This window comes from Anastrepha obliqua, chromosome 1, assembly GCF_027943255.1.
Source record: "Anastrepha obliqua isolate idAnaObli1 chromosome 1, idAnaObli1_1.0, whole genome shotgun sequence".
Taxonomy (NCBI): domain Eukaryota; kingdom Metazoa; phylum Arthropoda; class Insecta; order Diptera; family Tephritidae; genus Anastrepha; species Anastrepha obliqua.
The window spans coordinates 64,703,181-64,728,776 of NC_072892.1; the positions used below are offsets into that span (position 1 = coordinate 64,703,181).

The following is a 25,596-nucleotide window of genomic DNA, read 5'->3' on the forward strand; positions in this document are numbered from 1 at the left end:
CGGTAGTATCAAAAGGGCCAGTCAATCCCAGGTCGAGATTGATAGCATTTTAAATAGCTTTTAGGAGTACCGAGTAAGTTATACGTCTTTTTTCAGAGACTAAGCTTTGATCTTAGCCACTAGGCCGATAAGCCCACAGCATGGGTTTGTGCGTGATCATCATTGAATAAGTTCCGAGCTCGATTCCCAAACCAAACATGAAACATCAAATGATGGAAGAAAATTCTTCAATAACTTTAAATCCACGGCAAGCAATGGCAAACCTTTGAGTATATTGCTGCCATGTCTCTATATCTGCAGAACCACTTCAAGATAACAGACACAAATTGGAGAAGAATTTCGACCAAAGGCTTAACATAATTTTCGATGAAAAATTGTTTTACTAACAACAAAAAACGTGGTAAAGCACTGAGCTACTCGGCTGTATATTCCGCTTTTTCTGAAAATTTTCCTTCACTATCTCGACAAATATTTTTTTTTATCCAACCTGTTATGACTGTTTATTTGCCTTTCAGACAAGTGCGGATTGTGTTCTTACTAGCAAAATCCCACTCCGCTTTTCTTTAATTGAGAGTTTAGACTCGAGGCTCAGCGAGTAACACCACACGAGCAATTTAGTTATAATTCAAAATTAAATTTGCTCTTAACATTTTTGCAACATCCTTCCCCTTTATTTTGGAATAATCTTGCACCTTCACTACTGGTGTACCCCGTTTTGCTGGTGAACGAAAACTTTTTGTAGCAAATTTGTGTGCACTTTAATGCCTACTTGTAATGCTTAGATTTATAATTTGCACATTCCTCTGTGGATTTTTGTTTTTGTATTTGCTGTTCACATTTGCCATAGGTACACACTCGGTGTTGTATTTATTTTGTTGAATTCCCTCGACTGTGAGTCGTCAGTAAACACCTGCAAATGAGCTGTCACTCAAATTTTCTTTTTTGAATTTAACTCGCTCACCAAGCACTTTTTCGCTTACTAATGTAAAGGCGAGCGTTTAAAGTGAAAAAAGTAAGAAATAAAAGAAAAAACAAAAATAAAACCATTACAAAGCATGACAAATTACATGACAGCGACAAAAGAAAAATGGCATCATTCATGTCGTTGTATGTTCATAAATCAGAAGAAAGATCAAAGCGAAATTTGCCTCAAATAATGAAAAAAATAAATATTTTCCGAATATAGTTTGTACTGTGCGTGTAATTACTCGGGCCTAATTTTTAATTACCAGTTGGATCATGCGGATTTCTGCCACTGAGCGATAATTCAACATGCAAATATGCCTACAATCAGCCATTTATTTCAGAAGGCAGTGAGTTTCATAATTATGGCATAGGGACCTATTGACTCGACTTGACCATTTATTTGTTTCTAATTTAGTTTTAATAATTTTCTTATGAAAATCTAATTCATTCTACCACAAAAACACAATTTAAGATTTTAATTTTATACAAATAAAACAAAAAAAATCAACAAATTCTCAAACTTTTTAATAAGCAATCGAGCATTCGCTAAATGGGCCGCCAGCAAAAAAATTTTTGAGCGATTTCGAACTTGCACTTTGTTATACCAAAATTCAGTGGACTATAAAACAGCGTACTCGAATTCGTTCTAAAAATTCTGATTAAAAAGTTTAAAATTTTGATGAAAATTTGTTGATTTTGTTTTTATTTGCACAAGGCTTGAAACTTGGTTTTATTTGGTATTCGTAGTAGAATGAAATAAATTTTTATAAAAAAAATATCAAAATTAACTAATCCATGCTGGGTCCCAGGGCACAGAGATATACCAGGGAACTGTAGGGCAGACCAACTTGCAAGGGAAGGTACCTGTATGCCAGACATAAGTAATTTTATGGAGATACCTCTCGCAACTTGTAAGCTTCTCATTAAGGACGCACTAATCAATTCTGCAAATCAGAGATGGATTAGCGCTAACACCTGCGAAATTGCTAGGCAAACATGGCCAAGACTAAATTTACGTCTGTCCAAGAGTATTATAAAACTGAGTAGACTTCAAATCAGGACCTTAGTAGGGGCCCTCACAGGACATTGTCTCATAGGAAATCATGCAAGGAGATTAGGCGTATACACGGATGATTTCTGTCGTAGCTGCAGAAATGAGGAGGAATTGGAAACAATTCAACACCTTTTTTGCACATGCCCGGCTCTAGCCAGAAGCAGAAACCGATTTTTAAAATCCTACTTCTTAACGAATATAGATAATCTATACACTTTAGGTATCAACAACCTTTTACGCTTTGTCAAAAGCTCAGGATGGTTCAATATGGAAAGGGAAATGTAGCCCAGCCCCCGCGGCTCTCAACGGACCCATTCCGTGGTCTAAGTGGCATCGTTGTCTCTATGTGCGATGCGGCTGCCAAACCTACCTACCTAACCAATCCATGTTAAAATTTTTTTTTTGTTTTTTGTTTTGTGGCATTGAGTTTGGGTTAAAAATGCCTTTGCACCATATAGTAACCGTCGCTACTACGCGTGTGGTGATCCCTCCTCTTCTCTTGGATTTTTCTTTTTCCCTTCACCCCGGGACTGCTTCCGCATTGTTTCGAGATAGAGGGTCAAGACGGCGTCCTAAGAAAGACACTTACTTACTCACTCTGCGTCCAGGGTCGCCTGTTTTGAGGAACCTATGCTCAATGCTCTTCAACATAAGTTTCCATTTCACGCTCTTTTTTTCGGATAATATCCTCCACAAAATTTGCGACGGATTTCCATTTCTCTGCGCTTATCATCATTTTCTCGATCACTTCTTCAGGTGTAAATACACCAATAGCTCGTTGCAGAGCTGTTCTCTCTATGTTCCACCTCTCGCATTTAAAGAAGGTGCGCTCCGCATCATCATACTCAGTATCTCCATATATGCAGTTTGGTAGGCTCACTTTTCCCACTCGCCATAAGTACTTGTGAAAGGACCCATGTCCGGACAAAAACTGTGTGAGGTAATAGTTAACCTCACCGTGCTTTCTTTCTACCCACTTTCTTAGATCGGGTATTAGTCTCGCTGTGCATCTACCATACCGTTCAGAATTCCATTTCGCCTGCCAAAGAGTGAGCGTTTGGATTCTAATATCGGAGAAGCGAGGTACTGGGATTCCTGTGATTTTTGCCTCCCATCTCCGTTTGCGCTCTTGTGCTAGAATATCTATAGGAATGGTTCCGCTGATAACTAACACCGCTGCTTCAGATACTGTTCTGTATGAAGAAGCCACTCTGAAAGCGCAGGTGCGTTGCACAGATTGCAGAGTTTTCCGCCGGCATTTCACTTTTAGCGAATCTGCTTATATTTCGCATCCTTATAAGAGAATCGAGTTCGCTGTGCCCATTAAAAGTTGTCGCTTGTTCTGCGTTGGATATCCAAGGTTTTCCATGAGCTTACTTAACATGCCGCTTACTTTGGCAGCTCTTGTGGTAGCATGATTTATGTGCGCCCAGTAAGTTAGCCTTGTGTCTAATTACACTCCTAGGTATTTGACCACTCTTTTTGTTGATAAAGTGGCAGCGAGTACTTGAATATCTACTTCTAATGGGGTACGTCTGTTGGTTAGAAGGATTAGCTCTGTCTCCTCTGTGGCTAGCATTAATCCATGGTCCTCCAGCCATGTCTGAACTCGAATCATCACCTGATTTACCTTCCTTTTGGCTTCGTCAGTGTTTCGAGCGATTATTACAGCTGCGATGCCGTCTGCGTATCCCACTAAGTGTACATCCTCAGGCATCTCAATTCGAAGGATTTCACTGCGCAACTTCTTGTAACTTCAAGATATATTTCGTTCTGCTTTTTGCTGCATAATAGTCCCACTCAAGGGTTACGACGCCAGTACTAACTCAGGTTAGTGTCGTTCGAAACTTTTCCGTAAACGTAACCAAACAAAAATGAGTGAGACGTACGCGAAGAGTTTCGAGGCGGTATTTCTATGCACGCATTCGAAAGGGCCGAAATTATTTTACGTCGCGGCTGCAAAAGTGATTAAAAAATCAAAAAAGTTTATTGTGATTTGGAATCTGTGGTATAAGGTTTACAAAAATGTTGATGACTTTTGCGAATGCGGCTTGAAGCGAGTGACAACAAAAAAGCAGTATAAAGGGATCGTCCAATTTTTTAAGCGGGACCCTTCTTTGTGACTACGGCAATCACTCCTTTGTGACTCCCACTGCCCAGACGTCAACCCCATTGAAATGTGTGGGGAACTATGAAAACACATCTTTTCGGAAGGGGCCACTCCATGATTTAAAGCAACTCGTGCGTCAAGTTCGTAAAATCTAGTCCTGTTTGTCGACGAGTTACGCAGAAAAGCTGATTCAAAGCATAAGTAATTGCTTATTGAGTAATTGCGACTCGTAGTTTTGTACATACTTTCATGTAATATAAAAAAATGTTAAATATATATCTTTTATACTTCATGAATAATCGAGGTTCGTTTTTTCTGACACAGCCTGTAAAAGTTTTCTTTCAACGAGATTTGCTCATGGAATGCAAGTCTCGGTTCATCTTCTCACCTTATCAGTTCTTATAACTTTTTCGCCCTAAATTTGCCATAGAAATCGAAATTCGTATTCAATTTACCTACCTAATAATCATCATCGTAAATTCCCAGAGTTCCAGTATCGAGCATAGAGCTACAACGAATTTCTTCCATTCGGGTTTGTTTTACGACAATCTCTGAACTGCATTCCAGCGAAGCTGCATGGCGCGGGTTTCTGACTCCAGCAGCCGTCTCCAGGTATTCTCTGGTCTTCCACGTCTGCGGCTTCCTTGGGGTTCCAGTCACTGGCGGCCCTTGTTAAATCACTATTTCATCTGCGTAAAACATAACCTCTTTCGAATTTCTAATAGTATTGACTACTGCTGTGTTCTGGCCCATAAGTCAGCATTCCAGATAATATTTGGCCAGAATATTTTGAGAATTCTTCGAAGGAATCTATTTACAAAAACTTGTAATCGCTGTCGCATTCCACGTTTCACAACCATAAAATAAAGTCGACTTTACATTGGAGTTAAAATCCACAGTTTAGTGCGCCATGAAATGTGCGATGCGTTCCATGACTGTTGCAGAGAGCCAAATGCCGCCACAGCTTTCTTTATTCGGCTTTTGTTATCATCGCTCGAACCCCCAGAGACCGGTATAACACTGCCTAAATAGCAGAAGGATTGGACATCTTCGAGATCGATAGAATCTGTTGAGAAATTTTGCGTATATCCTGTGTCTCTACGCTTGACTTTGGTTTTCTGGATATTGAACTTCAGACCGGCTTTCTTCTCAGCTGCTCTCGCACTGCTTGAATCTTCCATGTAGAGGATAGTTGTGGGACAGAAAGCAGATGTCATCTGCCTAGTAAAGATCTGCTAGCCGCTCCCAGGTAATACCGCTTATAGATGACGAGGCATTTTTTCATGACAACGTCCAAGACGATGTCAAAGAGAAGTGGCCAGAGAACACATCCTTGTCGTACACATGCTAATATTTTGATTTTGACTTCCAAAATAGATTAGTCGTAACTTCGACATATTTTTTTTTGTTTTTTCAAAGAATAATTTCGTAATATACAATAGAGTCTCTACTTTATTTAGCTGCACTTTTGGTTTTGTAAAATATTTTAATTCAGTGTGTATACATATCTACGTGTAGGTGCTTTTTTCTGTCAGCAAGTATGTATGTATTAGGATCACGAAAAAAATATGATCCCTAGTAGCGGTGCTGTGCGTTGATCTAAACAAAATCTATACTAAGACATCCATTTTTTAACCTAAAATCTATCCACCGGTATACGGCGGTTCGAGAGATCAGCTCGCGTGATAGATGTCGCTGGGACTTTATCCGCTGGCGGCTTGACATCTTCAACCTTATTATTAGGCTCGGTGATCGCTTTCGGTGGCACTGTGATATCCAAGCTGTCACTTTTCTTATAATACAAATAACTGGTGGACATGAAGCCGACCAAAGCCAATGTGATGAGTGTCCAACGCAAAGCAGAATTGAATTTGAGGCCCCTAAAATGTGAATAAATTAAAGAAATTTAAAAAGGAACTGAAGATAATCTTACAAAAATAGCGTATATTTTAGCATATTTGTGAAAGTCTTATTCAAAGCCACGCCTTCCTCAATCCAAAATAATGGTAAGACCATCTTGCGCAAGTTCTTGACAGGTTCGATTTTCTCAACCGGCTCCATATCTAAATTGAATTGCAAGCGTTTGGCAGCACGAAATGGCGTGCCGGAGGTCTTTTTGAGAAAAATAATAGACGAGAGATTATTTGGTTTTTACAAAAATGAAAGAATGAAAAAATGAATGCTACCAGTTCGAAATCAATGAAGACCGCATGATCCTCCTCATTCGGACTCAAGCCATTCACCTGCTCCAGCAAGCTAGGATCGGCGTTGTAAAAATGCGGCATTGAAGCAATAATCGGTCCGCCAACGCAGGGCTCCAAATTCATAGTACCTTTAAGCGGACACGTTTCGATATCTTCAGGATCGTCACAGAAGCAATGCAAGCTGGGATCGGCCTGAAAAGAAGTAATAGAATAAGAAGAAGAAAAACGTTTAAGGCCCTACAAATCTTAGTGTTCAAATAACGCTTTCGCTTACTCTGATGTCGCCCAAATCCATTTTATAATGCGATGCCGGCATGCCGTGATAGGATGACTTCCGCTTATAGATTGCGCCAAACGACCGGCACACATCCGGCGTAAAAGCCCACAGACCCTGCTCTTTGGTCATGAAAGGCGCAAAAATCGTAGAATCGGTGCCGATAAACTCATTGCACTCATCGCCCGCCCAGATATCCAATGTAGGCTCATCAGCAAAACGTATGACTTTGCCAAGCTTGCGGAAATTCTTTACGCCGCGACAGACCGTAAAGCGACCACCATCACTGTGATTGCTCTGGAAAACAAGTAATCAAAGGTCAAATTTAGGAAATATGTAAAAGAAAAAAAAGGAAGAATTGTAATAACTTTCCACATCATCACTACTCACATTTGCCATGAAAGAGAATAGGAAATGCGTTGAGTTTACTTGTCTGGCCTGCTTCACCTCGCCCGTATAGAATGCCGTGCAAAGCGCTTTAGCGGCGAATTCTTCCGCCGAACAGTCAACGTAAATTCCGCGAAAGAACAGATCCATAAATTTGGCTGTTATGATCGCTTTCTGCCCAGCAAATACAATATTCATGGCTTTGGCGACCAGGTCCAACATAGCGGCACGTTCGCGTTTTACAACAACAGAGATGGGCTGCAGGGAGAGAGAGAGAGAAAAGAAGAGAAAAAATCGTAGTTATTAGTGAACGTCTAGAATTTTTTTTTTTTTTCGGGGGTTAAGAATCTGACTTGGAATTTTGCTCCAAAAACATTTGGCCGATAAACGTTTTGTATTTGGGATTTCAAAAATCTGTGTTTTCATATTACGGAATTTTTAAGATCTGTAGCTCAAATCAAAGGCAAAGACATAAGCAACATTTCAAATTAAAAAGAGGTTTGCGCTTCCTCCATGTCTTTTGTGTCTTAAACTCGTCAGTGTACCTCATCCAAACCCAGTTCTGCTAATAAACCTAAGATAGAGATGGGATGGGCTGAACGTATATGCCTTCCTTCCGGCCGTGACATCCTTCTTCGCGCTGTGGCACACATTTGAGAAGAAGTTGTGCTGTCGTAGAAATGACAGGAGTCCGTGGACCATATCCCAATGCGGTGCAGACGACTGTGCAGTCTGCCTTTCAAAGTAAGACTAATGAATATTTAAAATCGTTTCGGATGATATCAGATATGATTTTTGCCATAATACCTCAGAATTTCATATAAAAAAAGTAGAACTACAAACTTTGAGGCGGCATAAAATTGAAAAAAAAAAAAATTACTAATAGAAATATTTGAGAGAATACGTGTCTTCATATTTTCGGTAACCTATCAGAAAAATACTGAGATATCAGGAACTAAAACTTTTCTTATTTTGTTGCTCTGTAAAATTAAAGAAATTCATACTAGTAAGAATCGGCAAAAGTTTAAAAGTTCGCAATTAAAAAATTTGTATTTATTAGAAGTTCAGTATGAAAGATTCATTGCCACTTTTATAAATTATTTACGAGTAAGTATATTTTTTTAACGAATAGGAATGGGTAGTTCGATGCTTCAGAAAGTTTTTTTAGATGAAATATTTTTCACAAATCTCGAGTGTAAAAAACCAGAGGAGTTCATTGCCAATGCAGTTAAAAAAATTAACATGTTTTTGAGGTGTTTTTTTAATTTATTATGTTTTCTTATTATATAAATTTTTTCATATTTTTAATATTTTTATTAATAATTTTTTATTTAATTATTAATTAATGATTGAATGAGCTTTCGACTTACGAAAGTCAACTTTGTTACTCACAACTTGAACTCGAGATGCATAATTTTGTGATCTTTCACACTTTATCTCCATCTTTGAAGTTTTTTTAATTTAATAAAAAATTAGTTGTATTAAAAAATTTATTTTTATTAAAAAAATGTATTTTTATTAGAAACATTAATTTTTATTAAAGACATTTATTTTTATTAAAAACATTTATTTTTATTAAAAAAAATTTTTATTAATTTTTATTCAAAATTTTTTTTTATTAAAATTTTTTTTTAATTTTTACAAATGCGTTACTATTAGGTTTACTTGTAATGGTGGATATTTAATTCTGTGGATAGATAATTCTGTAGGGTGTGCTTATAAAATAATGAGACAGACACACACACTCTGCTGTAGTCAGCGTCTGCTGGCTATTCGACATGAAGCTTTCGCTTTCGAATGTATTATTCTCGCTTCTATAAAATTGTCAGTACAGCAATAGCCTTCGTTCGCATTAGAAATTTTATTGGCTCAAGAAAATATTAATTTGTGCCAAAAAGAATTGTGGAGGGACAAGTCATAGGTTCCCTTCCCATACACTGCGTTAAATAACTGTAGCAGACTACTGCTACTTATTGACAAGTTTTGATAATTTTTTGCTTTCTATTTAATTTTAATCATTTTTTATGAAAATGTAGGCCACTCTCCCACAAACACTACATGAATCCAAGCTTCAAACTTTGTGCAAATTAAAAAAAATTTAAAAATTTTCCTCCAAATATCCAAATTTTTAATCAGAATTAAAAAAAAAAATTCGAGTATGCAGTTTCATAGCCCATTGAATTTTAGTCTAGTAAAGTGCAAATTTCAAGTGGCTAAAAAGTCGCGTTGATTTTTAACAATTTTTTTTTTTGCTGGCGCTCTTGTGCCTTTTCTTCATATAACGCGAACATCTTCATGGCCGCGAACTTGCCAAGTACAGCATCCCAGTATAAGAGAATTTATAAGATTTATTCTATTTTTTTTTTTAAGTTTATTAAATAGAAAATATACTTTTATATCAAACTGATTTCCCGCAAATTTTTTATGTCTATTTTTCTTAATTCTTTCACCACTTACCTTCTACTACTAATGCAAGTACTCTAAAGTAGGCATTACGCATTTATTTGATTTTATTTACTCCACTCACCACAACCAGCGGATGTGCAATCGTTATTAGTTCTTCTCCTGTTAAGCCATTCGAATCCTTAGCATTGAAATAAAATGTGTTGCGCATATTGAAGGAAATGGAATCTTCCACGGCATCGTCCACCAAATCGTATTTATCCTTCCATTCGCTTCGAGACAAATTCGTTCATGCAATTTTTTAAATTAAATTTGTTGAAAAATAAGAGAGAATAATTTTATGCAAATTTTTTATTTATTTAAAAAATTTTTTTAAATGTATGTACATATGTACACTCACTCGAAAACAAAGGGACCGATTTCTTGCAAATTCGGTTTGCCACCATTGATCACCTCTTCCGGATTGGTGATGTTAAAAACGTAAATATAGAAGTGTAGCGGAAATGGTGTTTCAATCCAAAAATCACGTACTTCAGTGCCGGGTTTAAGAGAAACTTGCTTTGGTGGGATAATAAAGAATTTTATTGAAATTAGTGGCTTGTTGTTTTTGGAAAAAATTTAATTGAAATCAATTTTTGATTTAATTTATTTGAGTTTAGTGTCATTCAATTGAATTCAATTGAACTCAGATTAATTTAATTAATTACTTTTATTTTACTAAAATTTATTTGAGTTTTTTATTGATTCAATTAAGCTCAAATTTAATTTAATTAGTTTATTTTAGTAAACTTATTTGAGTTTTTTATTTTGAACTTAGTTTTGCTTAAATTAACTCTATTAATTTCAGATTGATTTAATTAATTCATTTTAGTTTTTTTAACTTTAGTATTATGCAACTTGTTTCATAATTCAACATTCGAAATTTTTCAATTAAATTTAATTTATTTGGGTTTAGTTTCATTTAATTCGATTCAATTAAGTGCAGTTTAATTTAATTTGACTTTAAATTTAAATATTTTTAAATTTAAACTTAAATTTATTTTTATTTAATTTATTGATTTAATTCAAAGAAATTTTTATTTTTATCTAATTTTATTAAGTTTCAATTACTTGAGTTTAATTTAGTTTATTTAAATAATTTAATTTAAATCAATTCTCTATTTTCTAATTTAGTTTCATTTTTTTTAGTTTAGTTTAAATTAATTTGATTCAATTAAGTACCGTTTAGGTCAATTTTACTTAACTAAATTGAATTTAAATTTTAATATTTTTCATATAATTTTTTGATTTACCTAATGCAAATAAATTTTTAATTTAATCCAATGTTTTCGAATTTCAATAATATATCAATTTAAATAAATTCTTGATTTTTTAAATTTTATTTAAATTATTTGAGTTCCCCTTCATTTAATTTGATTCAATTATTATTTTTTTTTTTAATTCATTTATTTGAATTAAGTTTAATTTAATTCATTTTCCTTGACAAATTTAACTTAAATCAATTTGTGAATTTAATTCAATTTATTTGAGTTTTGCTTAAATTAATTTGATGCAGTTAAGTTCAGTTTAATTAATTCTGACTGGAATTACTGGATTTTAAACTTAAATAAACCCTTATTTTTAATTAATATTTGATGAAAATTGGATTTAATTCAAAAAATAATTTTTAGTTCAATATGGTTTTTGATTCTGATTTTATTTAATTTTATTTTATTTTAATTTAATAATTTAACTCAAATTCTTAATACTTAATCTTTTTATTTCAGTTAATTTATTATTATTTAATTATTTATCATATTTGATTATTTTCATTTAATTTGATTCAATTAAGTTTAGTTGGATTTAATTTATTTACATATTTGACTTGGAATCAATTTTTAATTTAAGTCAAGGACTTAATTTAAATAAATTGTTATCTTAAATTAATTTAGTTGAGTTTCATACGTTTGAGTTTAGTTTAATTTTATTTGAATTATAGTTCTTTTAATTATTTGAATTTAATTTAATTTAGTTAGACTTTTAATTTGAACTTGGTTGGTTGGTTTAAGGGTGACCCCGCATCGGAGTGCCACATAGACCGCAAGTTGGGTCCGTTGTGTTGCCCTAGAGCTCATTATTTTAAATGATTTCCCCACCTAACCGAGATTTTTATTGTAGATTTTGGTCAAAGATATTAATTCGTTTCGAAAATTTGATGAGAGATTCGATTTTCAGGTCCGAGAGTACTGAAAGATTGTCAATAGTTGGAGAGCCTAGAAGAGCGAGTCGACTTCTGGCTAGACCCGGACAACTGCACAGCAAATGTCTGCTCGATACTTCCTCATCTTCGTCCTCGCAGTATCTGCACAGGTCGTTTTGAGGAACCCCGAGCCGACGTGCGTGAGTGCCCAAAAGGCAGTGGCCGGTGATAAGAGATGTTATATGCCTTAGTTCGTGTTTCGAAAGACTTATAAGGGTTTTTGTCTGTTTCAGATTGTAGGATGGTCAGATTTGTCTGGTCGTAACGCAAGTAGTTTCCACTCGCCACCTCCGATCAGCAACGCTGTGAAATTCTCGATCAATGAGTAATTTACATGTTGAGAGCGGAATGTGGATTGTGGGTAAGTTACTGACATATGATTGCGCAGCTCCAGCTCTTGCGAGCTCATCAGCTTTGCAGTTACCTTCGAATCCACTGTGACCCGGTATCCAGATAACTTGGACAGAATTCTGAACACTTATCTCGTTAAGAGATAAGAGACAGGATCGAACCACATCTGAGTGGGTATAAGAGGAGCTGAGTGCTCGAACGGCCGCTTGACTGTCGGTGAAAAAAATTTGAACTTAGTTTAATTAAATTGAATATGCGCCAATATAATTTAAATTAATTACTTTAACTTAATTAATTTTAGTTTAATTAGATTAAAATTTTATTTTTTTAAATATTTTTTTTTACTTATTTTTTATGTTTGTGATTAATTACTTTTAATTTTTTTATTTCTTTATTTTATTATTTTTTTGTACTTTGTGTATTTTTTCATTGTTTATTTCTTTTATTTTATTTCATTTATTTTATTTAATTATGTTATTTTACTTTACTAAATTTTTAGCTGTTTAATTTTATTCTATTTCATTTCACTTTATTTTATTTTGTTTTGTTTTATTTTATTTAGTTCTGTTTATATAATTTATTTAATTTCTATTAATTCTTTTACATTTTTATATATTTTATTTTGTTATGTTTCATTTCAGTTTTTTTAATTGTATTTGGTGTGTTTTGTTTAAATTAAATTAAATTTAATTTTTTCTTTATTTCGTCGACAGCTTTGCTGCAGGCCAATAATTTATAACAGGTACAAAGATTACAATTAAATAAATGTATATAAATATTATATAAAATAATTAACAATTTTACAAACAAGAAGAAAGTTTACTGTAAAAAGTTTCGAACTATATGACAGGAATTGAGTAAAGCTGCTTTCTGCATATCGAAAATTAAAAATTATGGAAGTTGAAGAGTTTTCACATTGTGGACTGAGATTAAATGAGCTTCCCCTGGCGTTTGACATCAATGCCTAAGTCCGATTATTTGGATATTTTTTCTGCATATGTTTTTTGCATGTTTTTCTTTAGAGAAAGAGCAATATCAACTATATATCCAGTCGTTTGAGACTTATCAATCAGGAAAATATCTGGCCTATTGTGGTCTCTTGTGGCATTTGTTAAAATTGTTCGGTCATAATATAGAAGGTAGTTGGAGTCTTCTTGAACAGGTTCTGGGGTGTATCTGAAGTACGGTGTTTTGCTTGGGTTGAAGTTGTACATCTGCGTCAATTTTAGATGGATTATTTTCGCGATGTCATTGTGTCGCTTCAGGTACATAGAGTTTGCCAGTGTGGTGTATCCCGCTAGCACGTGGTCTAATGTCTCATTCCGACTATTGCTTCTTCGACATCTGTTTGCAGCGGCATTTGGATCTCGCATTGCATATTTAATGTAATTTTTTGTTGGAATCACACCTCCTTCTATGGCGAAAAGGGTACCCTCTGTTTCGGCAAATATCGACCTGTTGGTAAGCCATAAGTGCGACAATTTTTGGACGACATGTGGGCTCGGCAAGTCTTTTCGATATACGCCGTCGTGGCCAGCCATTTCGGACCATCTTTGGATCTTTTCATCTATTGTGGTTGCGTTCCTGATTACGTAGGATTGATTCATCCAAAGTGGGGTGTAATTATCATCCGCAGCAATTGCAGCCTTGTTCAGATCGGATTGGGAGCACTTATGTTGGAAGTTATGTTTAAGATAAGTTTGTCATGCAGTGCTCCAACATCTATCTGCTCTCCGCTGCCGCCCGCTCTTCTAGGTAGCATCTTTCGAACGACAGAGCTTTGTGCATGACGTGACTTGTATTTAGTCATAATTTGTACGTATTTTTCGTTGTAGATTTTCTATTTCAGTAGTTGACCATTTTACAATTCCGAAGCTATACGATACCAACGGCACGACAAATGAATTAATAGCGTGGATTTGGTTTTACCCATTGAGTTGGGTTTTACAGACAGCGTGAAGGCGCCTTTTAAATTCTGCTATCAGATTTTTCCTCATTCGCATAGTATTTATGCTGCTGCAAGGTACTTGTATACCTCTCCCGGCTCCATTTGTTTTGTTTTATTTAATTTAATTTAATATATTTTTTTGTTTCATTTGATTTATTTCATTTCAGCTCTTTCATTTTATTTTGTTCTATATTATTTTATTTTATTTTAATTTAATTTGAAATATTTTTTTGTTACGTCTCATTTCACTTTTTTAATATTATTATTGTTTTTTATTTAATTTTACAATTTCATTTTTTAGTATATTAATATATTTTATTTTTAATTATTAAATTCTTGTAATTTTGTTTTATTTTATCTTATATTATTTTTTTGATTCATTTTACATTTTTGTAAGCATTTATTTAGCATTGTAGCTGGCATCCTTGGACACTTGCGTTCCCACTTTTATGCAGTGTCACCTTGTCCCTTGCCGGTGGTGGGTCTCTTTTACACCCAGTCTTTCTATTTCTCTTTTATTTTTAATTATTTAATTCTTGTAATTTTGTTTTATTTTATCTTATATTATTTTTTTGATTTATTTTACATTTTTTAAATATATTTTTTAATTTGTTTTATTTCATCTTATTTTATTTATTATTTAGTTTTAAGTGTTTAACTTTTAATTGAAAGGGTTTAAAAGCCGTTTTGCACCTTTTTAATCATTGCCTTGAGTATTTTCGGGAAACCGACCCAACCGAAAAGCAATCCAAACACCATCGCGGCCGCCGAAGCGATCAAGAGCTTCTGTCTTTTTACTTGCATGACTTTCTCCGTTTCAACACCCAAGTATTTAATCACTCAATTTTAATGAATTACTGTTTTATGCCAACAAAAATGCTTTAAATGCACTCTTTATCTGCGTTCCAATGCGTTTTTTTCTCAACTACAATCCTCGATTTCTGCGAACGTACTAAACGCGCCTATTAAATTTTCCACTGACAGAACATGCAAACTTCGGATGTCTACGTAAGTCGCTGAAAACATACAAACATACACATATGCATGCACCTACTGCAAAGGAAAAACATTAAGAGTTATTGGGGGAAAAAAAGTACAAATCATTTCATTGGGAAAAAATATCGTTACACCCTATCGCCGGGGCTACATATAATAATGTACGTATAACAATCTGAGAACTAAAACATTATTAACCTGACTGCCGCCAGTCAGTCATCCATCCATTCAATATACAATTATTACTGCTGATATTTTTGTTTTCGCTTTAAATGCAATTGATACTTTATTGTTGTATCGATATTGCGAAAATTCGTAATGGCCATTTGTTCGCCTCACACATGCACGCAATTTACGCTTGAGCTCCTCCTAAGTTGGTCTTGTCCACCTTTCAGCCACCTTATTTAGCATTGTAGCTGGCATCCTTGGACACTTGCGTTCCCACTTTTATGCAGTGTCACCTTGTCCCTTGCCGGTGGTGGGTCTCTTTTAGACCCAGTCTTTCCATTTCTCAAACTGTAATTGCTTCATATGAAGCGTTTAAACAATCGCAAAGGTAACGCCCACTCAATAATATTGTGGGAGTGCGAAATTTCTCAAACTACAAAGGGTATTTGTTGGCAGGAAATGTTGGCCGGTGGAGTTGCCAATTATTCATTAAAATACGCATTGATGTTTATATTTGAGAATCGAAATTCACCAACTGAGAGTTGCGGTGTATTGAATTAACAGTTTTTCGACGATCTAAATATCAGTAAGTGCTCTTAAAACTTTAAATTAATAAATATTTTCATGAAAAGTGCTCTTTTCGCCTCACATACTTTTCATGTCTTCGAAAGTCGATGTCTCCATACTCGTATAGGTTGATTTAGTACAAAGAGCGTAGCTATAGATTTCTCTCCTTAACAGCTAAGCAATTTTGGATGAGTTCAGTACAGCGCGTCCACCTTTTTATCCCTTTAATGAGCTCGCAATTATCAATGACAATAATTGAAATCAGCTCCCTCTTTACTGATGCAGCCAGCGAATATCGCATTGAAAATCTCAAAGTCTGTAGCATTTGAATTCATCCGATCCAAAATAGCGTCACTAAGAGCTTCATTACCCAAGTCTTTGACATGTTTTATATAACTTAGGTCAACCTAACAGCATCTTGAACTGTAGGTTTTAGATTTTTAAGTTAGATGTATTTTACCATTTATCTAATAGCACTTTTGAAGCGGTCGACGAGTTTAATATTTGGATTTTCTAGAAAAAATTCTGGGTAAAAATTCTGCAAGTTTTAAGTGGCTAAAAAATTGCGTTGATTTTTGACAATTTTTTTGCTGGCGTTCAAGTGCATTTTCATCATATAACGAATGCTCGACATATTTTTTTTTTTTTTTGTTATAAAATACCACAAAATACTTTGGAGAGAGTCCAGTGATTGGCGCAATATTTTGCTATCGGTATTTTTGCCTGCTATTGGAGATTTTTTAGGTATTTTCTCCGCCAACAGATTCAAAGCAACCTACGATTTACATTTCATAATTTTCGATCCTCGTCCATTTAAAAAGTATTTATGGTATGTCTACTTGTGTACCGCCCTAGGCATACATACATATTTGTTTGTTTATTGAAATCGGTTCGTTATGTGGCAGACCTATCAGCTTAAATACTTAATAATAAAATTGAGACAATTAGGAAATGGAAATTTCAATTGTCGGAAATAACTGTGCAAACTCTTTAACACCTGTTCGAAAATCCGTAATTCCTATCAATTGTGTTCCTATGAATTTACTGAACTTGACTTTTTAAATGCGCGGTAATTGTGTCGATTTGCAACACTTCCTATTCATCGTTTAAAAATAAAGGTTTTATATTCTGGACTTGAAGAAGGTGTTCAAGGCTGTTAAAAGCCAAGGTCTGCTTAAAGGAAAACGGCACGTGCTTTTGATGGGTAATTAAAATGTTTCAATCTCATTCAATTGAAAATTTTATAAAAATATTAGAGTAATTAGTTGCCTACAGTGGGGGACATAAGCATTTGGATAGCTAAATAATAATAGTTTTTATATATTTTTTTTTCATCCTACAATCAAATCTCAACTTTAAACTTACCGGCCAGCGAATCAATGGCAAAACAAAAATCAAGTACATATCTTGGTGATGAAAAATACATTTTTTCAGATTTTATTCAACTCCAAAAGCCCCTTTAAATATAGATGGATGAGTTGCCAGTACATGGAAATAAGATGGATTCCCTAGGTATATTAAAACAAATCATCTCGAGAAGTTCAGAACAGTCTATGAAACCACTACGTCCTAAATAAGCATAAGAAATATTTTTACTGTTTTGAGAGTATTTTAAATAGTTGTGTATATACAGGTTAGTTGAAAAGTTTGAAAGCAAAGATGAACTAATTTTTATTGAACAAATAAACTTTTTATTCAATATAATTTCCCTCAGTAACCGTAGTCCAATGATACTGATATATTTTCTGGACGCTTTGCAAATTCTGTTCCACCGTTTTTTTATTGAGTTTTTAACGAGTGCGGCACTCACTTTCCGAACAGCTTTTCCATGTGAAGTTCTAGGAAAACCTACGCATTCGTCTGGAGATGTCTGGGTATGGGCTTTAACTCAACGCTGATAGGCTGACCGAAGCACGCGCAAAAATGGCTTGGCGACGTCGTCATTGTACTGAAATTTATTAAAGAAGTTGAGCTCAGAGAAATACTTTGAATACCTGAAGCGGGTACAATCGATCTTTGAAGTCGCATTGTTAAATCTCTTCATAATACGAGGGTTGCCTTTTACATTTTGCGCCTAATAATGAAAAGTTAGACAAATAATAACGAAAATGGCATTATTTTTTTTCAAAATATTCTCCTTAGAAACCAATATTAGTTCTGAATTCGCTTGAACCAATTTTCGAATAACTTTTGCCACTCAGAAATGGATACCTCCAAAACGAGTTATATAAAGGCTTCAACAGCTCCTTCAGACGTTGAGAAACGTTGGTCTAGTATTCGTCACTTCTTTAAAAAAAATATCTCAAACTCGAATGAAAAAATTATTTCTTATATTGCACGTTTGCTAGAAGAGTACGAGTACGAGTTTCGTACTTGACATATTCTGTTTTTTGAAAAATAGCTGATTTGTGGGCTTGAGTATAATTAGAAGTAAATTGAAAAAATTTGGTAATTTTCAGATTTCTTCCATGTTGAAAATTTTCGTGTTTAGTTTTTTGCAGTTAAATATATTTGATTTTTTTACATTTTTATATTTTTTATGTACATATTTTTTAGAATAAGATTTTTTCAATGTTGAAAATTTTGGTATGGATTTTTTAAAGTGAAATGTAAATTTGATTCTTTTTAAAATTTGTAGGAATTTAGAAAATTTTGGTATGAATTTTTTAAAGTGGAATGTAAATATTTGGTTATTTTTATAATTTTTAGCAAGTTTTTAGGATAAAATGTACTTTAAAAACTTTTTCTTGGTAAATTTTTGTTGAGCAACATTTTTTTGTTTTGATTTTTACGTATTTCAATTTAACTTGAAAAGTTAATAGCATCCCACCATGAAACCATCAGAAATTACCGGTCATTTATCAAAAAGTAAGGAATGTGAGTGGCGCTGTTTTTAAGAAATGGCAATAAAATATTTATTTCACCAAAAAAATAGAAAAAAATTGTTTTGAAAATCTTATTGGATTGTTTTTCATAAATGAAATAAAAACAAAACAAAAATATTTTTTTTTTACTAAGGAAACCAAAAAAAATTCCCAAAAAAAAATGGGAATACCCTTAAGGGTATTTTATTTTAAAAACCTCCACACCAAAATTCTTAACATTGGATTGGAGTTGTTTTTCATAAATCAGATAAAAATATTATTTTACTAAAAAAACGAAAACCTATTTGGAGTTGTTTTTCATAAATGAAATAAAAATAAAACAAAAATATTTTTTTTATTAAAAAAATAAAATGAAAAAAATATTTTTTTTATCAAAATAATAAAAAAAAAGTTTTAAAAATATGAGTGGTGTTGTTTTTCAGAAATGACAAAAAAATATTTTTTTCACCAAAAAAATAAAAATTATTTCAAAAATTGTTTCGGAAAATCTAATTGGATTGTTTTTTATAAATGGCATAAAAATATTTTTTTCAACAACAAAATAAAAAAAGTTTGAAACATTTTTTCGGAAAATCTAATTGGAGTTGTTTTTCATAAATGAAATAAAAACAAATATTTTTTCTTACTGAAAAAACTAAAAAACTTTCTAAAAAAACTATAACAATTTTTTTAAAGTATATTTAACTTAAAATATGTATAAAAATGTTTAAAGGAATCGAGGGTATTTTATTTTAAAAACCTCCATACCAAAATGCTTAACATTGAGGTGGAGTTGTTTTTCATAAATGACAAAAAATATTTTTTTACCACAAAAATAAAACAAATTTTTGGAAAACTAATTGGAGTTGTTTTTCATAAATGACAAAAAATATTTTTTTTGTCCTAAAAATTATACATTTTTCCAAAACAAAAATTTTTTAATGTATGTTTTACTTAAAAGATACATCAACATGTTTAAAAGAATCAGAAGTATTTGATTTCAAAAACCTACATTCCAAAATTTTCTACATTGAATAAATATTAAAATTATAAAATTTGTTTTAAAAATTTTTCAATTCACTTCGAATTAAACTCAATCCTACAAATCAATAAATGTTTAGAAAAATTGAAGACTATGTTCAAAATTCTCTTGGATCTCTAGACATGACATGGAAACCGCTCAGCTCTCATCTCTTCTGACGGAGGTCAAGCAGAAAATCTACAATTTACTAAAATGTGTCCTATTTCGCTTGAGAGCGATGTAAAAATAATGAAAATCCACTGCATAAATGATGAAAATGTGAAAAAGACAATCGAAAACTTTTAACCGACTGGCTCGTTACAGAACATAAATACAGTACATTTTTTGTACTGCCGATATATGGAAATTCCTGGCATGAATAATTTTACGACATTTACCGTTCAAGATCGTTCGATTCTATGGCTTTGGGCTATTCTTCTGGAGGGCCATCTCAGAAGAAGGTACGGATCTTACGTGGATGTAGATCACTCCCACTAGTACCTGAGGCTTATAAATTTTAATAGGAGGCCTTCTAAGCAAATGTGACTAAATCAGAAAAAACTGAGGCTTTGAAAGATAGCATGAAATAGCATTTTAGACCCTCCACAGATATTGAGTTTCCATTCAAAATTCGTGACTAATTTGAATTTTAAAAATATACTGGAACTTGAAAGACCATGTAAAATTGTTTTTTAACAAGCGATTCAAAATTTTTTTTATTGTCGACAACTTTCTTGTAGTGACATAGTTTGGTCACACCTGTTTAGAAAAGGCCTTTCGTAACGCATTTTCACATTGTTTGCATGTGTGTGTATGTAAGTATGTAGATATATGACAACATTTTCTTCTCGATCATTCTCACATGCCCACTAGCGGCCGTTATCCAAGCTTTTTCTCACTACCCAATTGTTTCTTTTCATTGCTTCATATGATCGCACGATTTGTGGCTATGCTAAAATATTTTCTAGCCACAGGCCACAACACCCAAATTAAAGAGGCAAATAAAACGTAATACATACATATAAGAATATGAATAGCAAAACAAATGCAATAAAGTAAATAGATAAAGTAAAACCTGCTAACCCGTTCTGTTGTTGTCCATAAACGTGCTTCTCTATTTGTTTCATCCATTATCATCGTGTCGACCTCAAAAGCAGGTCACAACGTGGATTTTTATTTCCTCCCAACACTCTTTTCCATGCTTTACCAGGTGAGTGCATGAATAGCAGTACTGCAACAGCTCTTGCAATGCCGAAACCGGTATTCAACAACAACTGCTTGTCAACACATACATAAGTGTTTTATGCTGCAGTGAGTAATGAAGCACAGCTTAGATGTGGTGGGTTCGCTTACTTAATATTCCTGTACGTATGTACACATCTATCTACATTATGTGTATATACATACTTACTTATGCATTGTATGTGCTTATGAGTATTAAAGCGTTCGATGTTTTACGTTATGTTACTTGTTCTTATTTTCTCACTGAGAGCTTAGACTTATTATAGACTCTTTCGCTCTCACCGCACGCGCTTTTTTCTCATGGTTCCCGTTAAAAGAGTGGTCGTGATCCCTGCTGACCTGTCTGGCTGTACCAACAATTAGGTGCTAGAATATGCATGCGCATACTTGCCTGCATGGGGTCAGTTGTTGATTAAGTCAATGAAAACACCCTTTTTTTTAATTTTCTAGCTCTTTGACTGCCAATTAACTTGAAAAGTATTGGTCGTTGGAGAGCGCGTGCTTATTTATTTTCCTCTCACATACTTTCGTATGTTTGTACATACATACTTAGGCACATATATGTAAATACGATTGAGACCCGCCACTTTTGGTTTCTTCTTAAACCAATGCCCCTTAACGTTAGCTTATTCGCTTGCTGAGCGGTGCTGCGCCGCTGTGTTTGCACTGGCGGGTTTGGGAGTGGCTGAAGAGTATGCGTCACGAAAAGCAGTATACAGTTAACACTTGTTGTAGCAAGACGTGGCCCGATTTGTTTACATATTTGTGAATTGAAATCTTTTTAAAATATTCAGCAAATTTTCATCGAATTACCTGCTTTTTTCCTGCAATTTTCCCCTTCTCATGGGTCCGCGTGGCGTCGAACTCTCCAGTGAATTGAAATCTCTGATCATTCAGCATTACAAAGACAACAAGTCGGTGCGCCTTATTGCGCGTTTAGTACAAAAAAGTCCCGCTACAGTACAGAAAGTGATTGAGCGTTATCGTAATTCGGGTAATGTTAAAAATAAGGCACGTCCAGGACGTCCGCGTAAATTCGATGAGGCCGAACATCTCCTCATTCTGCAGAAAGTAGAGCAGAATACCAAAATGAGCGCGCTCAAACTGCAGGAGGAGGTGGAATATGAGACGGGTAAGCTGTGCAATACCGAGACCATACGTCGTGTACTCTACTCGGCTGGCTACATGGGTCCATTGATACACAGAAAACGTGTGGATTTCGCCAAGGCGCACATCAAACGTGATCTCAATTATTGGCGTGCGGTGATCTTTTCAGGTGAATGCCAATTTCAGACCTACCAAAATGAGCAGCAAGTGACTGTATGGCGTCGTGTCTTAATGGAGGAGTCGGTTAATGCACTTTTCGCCTCAAAGCAACCCGATGACTTTCTTACATTGTGGGGTTGCATGTCTGCTAAGGGCGTTGGCAATCTGGTTATTAGCGATACTAAAATGAATCGGGAGAAATACTTGAAAATACTTACGGAAAATGTGAAAGCAAGCGCCGCTAAATTGGGTCTGACGGCGAATGGTTATACTTTCCACCAAGACAGTGAGTGCAAGTATAGGACAGGTGCTGCACGCGATTGGCTGCTCTATAAAGTGGGCAAAGTGTTATATACGCCATCACAGTCGAGCGATCTTAATCCAATGGAACAGCTTTGGGGCCACTTGGATTTTATAGTAAAACAAAGTGCAGTGAAAAGTGAGCAGGAGTTGCGATCACTTCTAGAAAAGGAGTGGCGCCGCATAACACCGGTTATAACCGAGGAGCTTGTCGTCTCTATGCCAAAGCGTCTACAGGCCATCTTGGACTTGGATCAGCCGAAAGCGAATAACTCAGCTGATTAAAGAAAAATATGTATGTGTTAAAAATAATAGGGGCGCGACGAGTTACTAAGTTTCAGCTCGTTTTTAGAGTTTAATTTTTTTTATGTTTTTTTTAAGTTTGTGTTTCTACAACAAAAATCACATAACTCAAAACTCCAAATTTGATACAAAATTCACAAAAATTAAAGGAATAGGAAAACAAATACATCAAATTTTCAACTTTTTTATACATAGAAAAATTTTCGCGAGTGCATTTTATATGGAAGAAATTTGAAAAAATTCTGGGTATGCCATTTTATAGCCCATTAAATAAGTTTCAAGTAGCTCAAAATTGTGGTTGATTTTAAACAATTGTTTTTCGCAAAGGTTTTTAGCATTTTCTTCCTTATAAAATGCATTCGTGAAAATTCTACTTCTATAATCTAAAAATTTTATTCTATATAAAATACTCAAAGTTCCAAATTTTGCACAAAATTCACTTAAATTTTACGAATGAAAAAAATGTATATTTTTATCAAAATTTCCAACTTTTTTCAGAATTTTTTGGAAAAATTTCGGGTATGAAGTTTAATAACCCACTAAATAAGTTTCAATTAGCCCAGAAAATTTCTCAAAAAATCAGCGAACAAAAAAAAAATGATTAAAAATCAACGCGAAAGATTAATGACCTAAAAAATAATATACTATTTATTTTTCTGATTTTTCTGAATTAAAAGTTGGAAATTTTGGTGTATATTTGTTTAATTTATGTGAATTTATACAAGTTTTCATTTATATGATTGTTGTAGTAAAATGCAGTATACTTTTATAAAAAGATGCACAAATGGATGCAGAATTTTTTTAACGATCATTTAAATGGTGGTATGAAAATGTGCAAAATGCCAAGGTATCCAGATTTTTTAAAACTGTACTTGCCTGTTGCCATGCGTATGCCGACGGTTGATTTGAGACTGTGCAAAAAAATATAAAATTAAAAAAAATAAAAAATAAAAAAAAATATAAAGCAAATTTTTAAAACTCAGTATTTCGACGCACTCCTATTATTTTGAACACAGGTGTATGCGTAGCAATTAAAAAATACATATTTAAGCAGCGCATAAGCGCAAGCTTTTTATAGCCATTTTACTTTACATTAGTTATTTGATTTCATAATTATTTTCATTATCATATACAGTGAGTGCCATTTAAAATCGTATAACTGTTTTTGCAATTTTTGCAATGAATGCTTTTTTGTTATTATTTTATAAAAAACATAGTTCATAATATAAACAGAAACAGTACAAAAAACAGAATCAAAACCATTAAAAACAAATTTGCAAAGATTCGACTAAATTTAAAAAAGAAAATTCCTCAGGGTCTACATATTTGTAATTTGTTCGATTTTTGGTTATTTTTTCCATTACCGAAAAAAACAATATATAGCACACAAACTTTATGAAAAACGTAAAAAAATTTATTGAAAGTTTTGTTGCTTTGAAAATAATTGTTTTTTTAGAAAATTTTGTTATCAAGTTTTTTAGAAACAGTTTTTATAAAGTATTTTGCTGTTTTTTTTATACTGCCAAACTTTTTGAAAAACTTCAAAAAAATGGAAGCAATTTTTTTAGAAACATTTTTTATTAATTTATTTAGAAACAATTTTTGTCAGATTTATTTAGAAACAATTTTTATCAGACAATTTTTGCTGTCTTTTATAGTTCTACCTTGGGAACTCTGTATTTTTACTGTTTTTAAGGTTAAGAAATCCTTTTGTGGTGCCTGTTTCATAGCAAGAATAGCGATCATCTCGTTTCTTTTTTTGTTTTCTTTTTTTTCATTTTTTTTTATGTTATAAAAAATAAAAATTTTCATGCGAAAAATTGTTTAACCTAAATAATTTATAAGAAGGAATACAATTTTTATGGCGAGTTTTTTCTATGGAAGCAAAAATTCCACAGTTAGATTCTGTGACAAAAATGCTCAGCGAAAAAAAACATGCATCGTAACGTTTATCGCAAAAGGGCAGTCGTTTCTATTGAAAGATTCAGTTTGTTACAGTTTACATAATTATCTTTTCGTTTTAAACGTAAACGAAAACCAGTCACTTACATTAAAATGCTGAATTTAGTGCGATGGCTTCACCCTTACATGCGAGGCCAGCCAAGGCATCGTCTGCAAACGACGTAAGCCTTCGTGCATTATTCATAAGTAAAAACACTCTTAGCTCGTCGTCAAAAAATGCCAACAACGGCGATTACCAGATTCCAAAGCGCTCTTTATGTAACATGGTTGCATAAAAAATTATTAAATTTCATAGAAAATCGTATGAAAAAGTCTAAAAAATGTCGTGCAAATTTAGATATTTCTCAATAAAAAGCTTAGAAATATATTAAAAATAATTGATTTTGAAAATTTTTCAAGCGGCAGCTTAATCACCTACCCTGTCACAAATCAAAATAAGTTAACGAAACCAACGCCAGATTGAGTCTTGTCGAGGCCCTATGCTCCCGAGAAGAGTCAATAGGGGGAAAAAAAAGTCAAACATATTTTCAATTTTTTTGTCGATACGCTCAAGCAAAAAGTCCAAGCACTCACCCCATCACACACATTACTGCCTGTCAAACTCACCCTAAGGGTGCCTGGCTAAAAATAGGAAGAAAAAGAGGGTTTTTGTTTGTTTTTTCGTACAATGCCTTCGTGTCGGCAAAATAAACGTTTTTTTTTTTTATTAATTTATTTCATTTCAGCGTTACTTTTAGATTTTGTTTCGCTATTTCTGCTTTGAAACGAAACCAAATTTTTTTGAAAAATTATTTTTACTTGTTAGCGTAACGAAATCAATTCATTATGCTTGCTAAGTATTTCTGAAACAACTCATAACTCATAAAATGTTTACAGTAGCTACAGATTAAAATTTATCTCACATTATTCTAGAAATAAATGAGTTACAGAAATACATACACCAAAATATTGTATCAAATCTAAATCCAGTT

At 33.5% G+C, this 25,596-nt stretch overlaps 1 protein-coding gene across 1 annotated transcript; it reads right to left on the reverse strand.

Moving 5' to 3' along the window:
* Positions 1–5,562: 5,562 nt before the first annotated feature.
* On the reverse strand, positions 5,563–14,874 carry LOC129244681 (sensory neuron membrane protein 1). Its single transcript, XM_054882456.1, has 8 exons — positions 14,630–14,874; positions 9,799–9,956; positions 9,523–9,670; positions 6,999–7,253; positions 6,609–6,905; positions 6,317–6,526; positions 6,064–6,242; positions 5,563–6,010 (listed from the first exon to the last, which is right to left on the reverse strand). The coding sequence occupies exons 1-8, from the start codon at positions 14,738–14,740 to the stop codon at positions 5,767–5,769; spliced, it is 1,602 nt and encodes a 533-aa protein (XP_054738431.1). The 5' UTR covers positions 14,741–14,874; the 3' UTR covers positions 5,563–5,766.
* Positions 14,875–25,596: the final 10,722 nt, after the last annotated feature.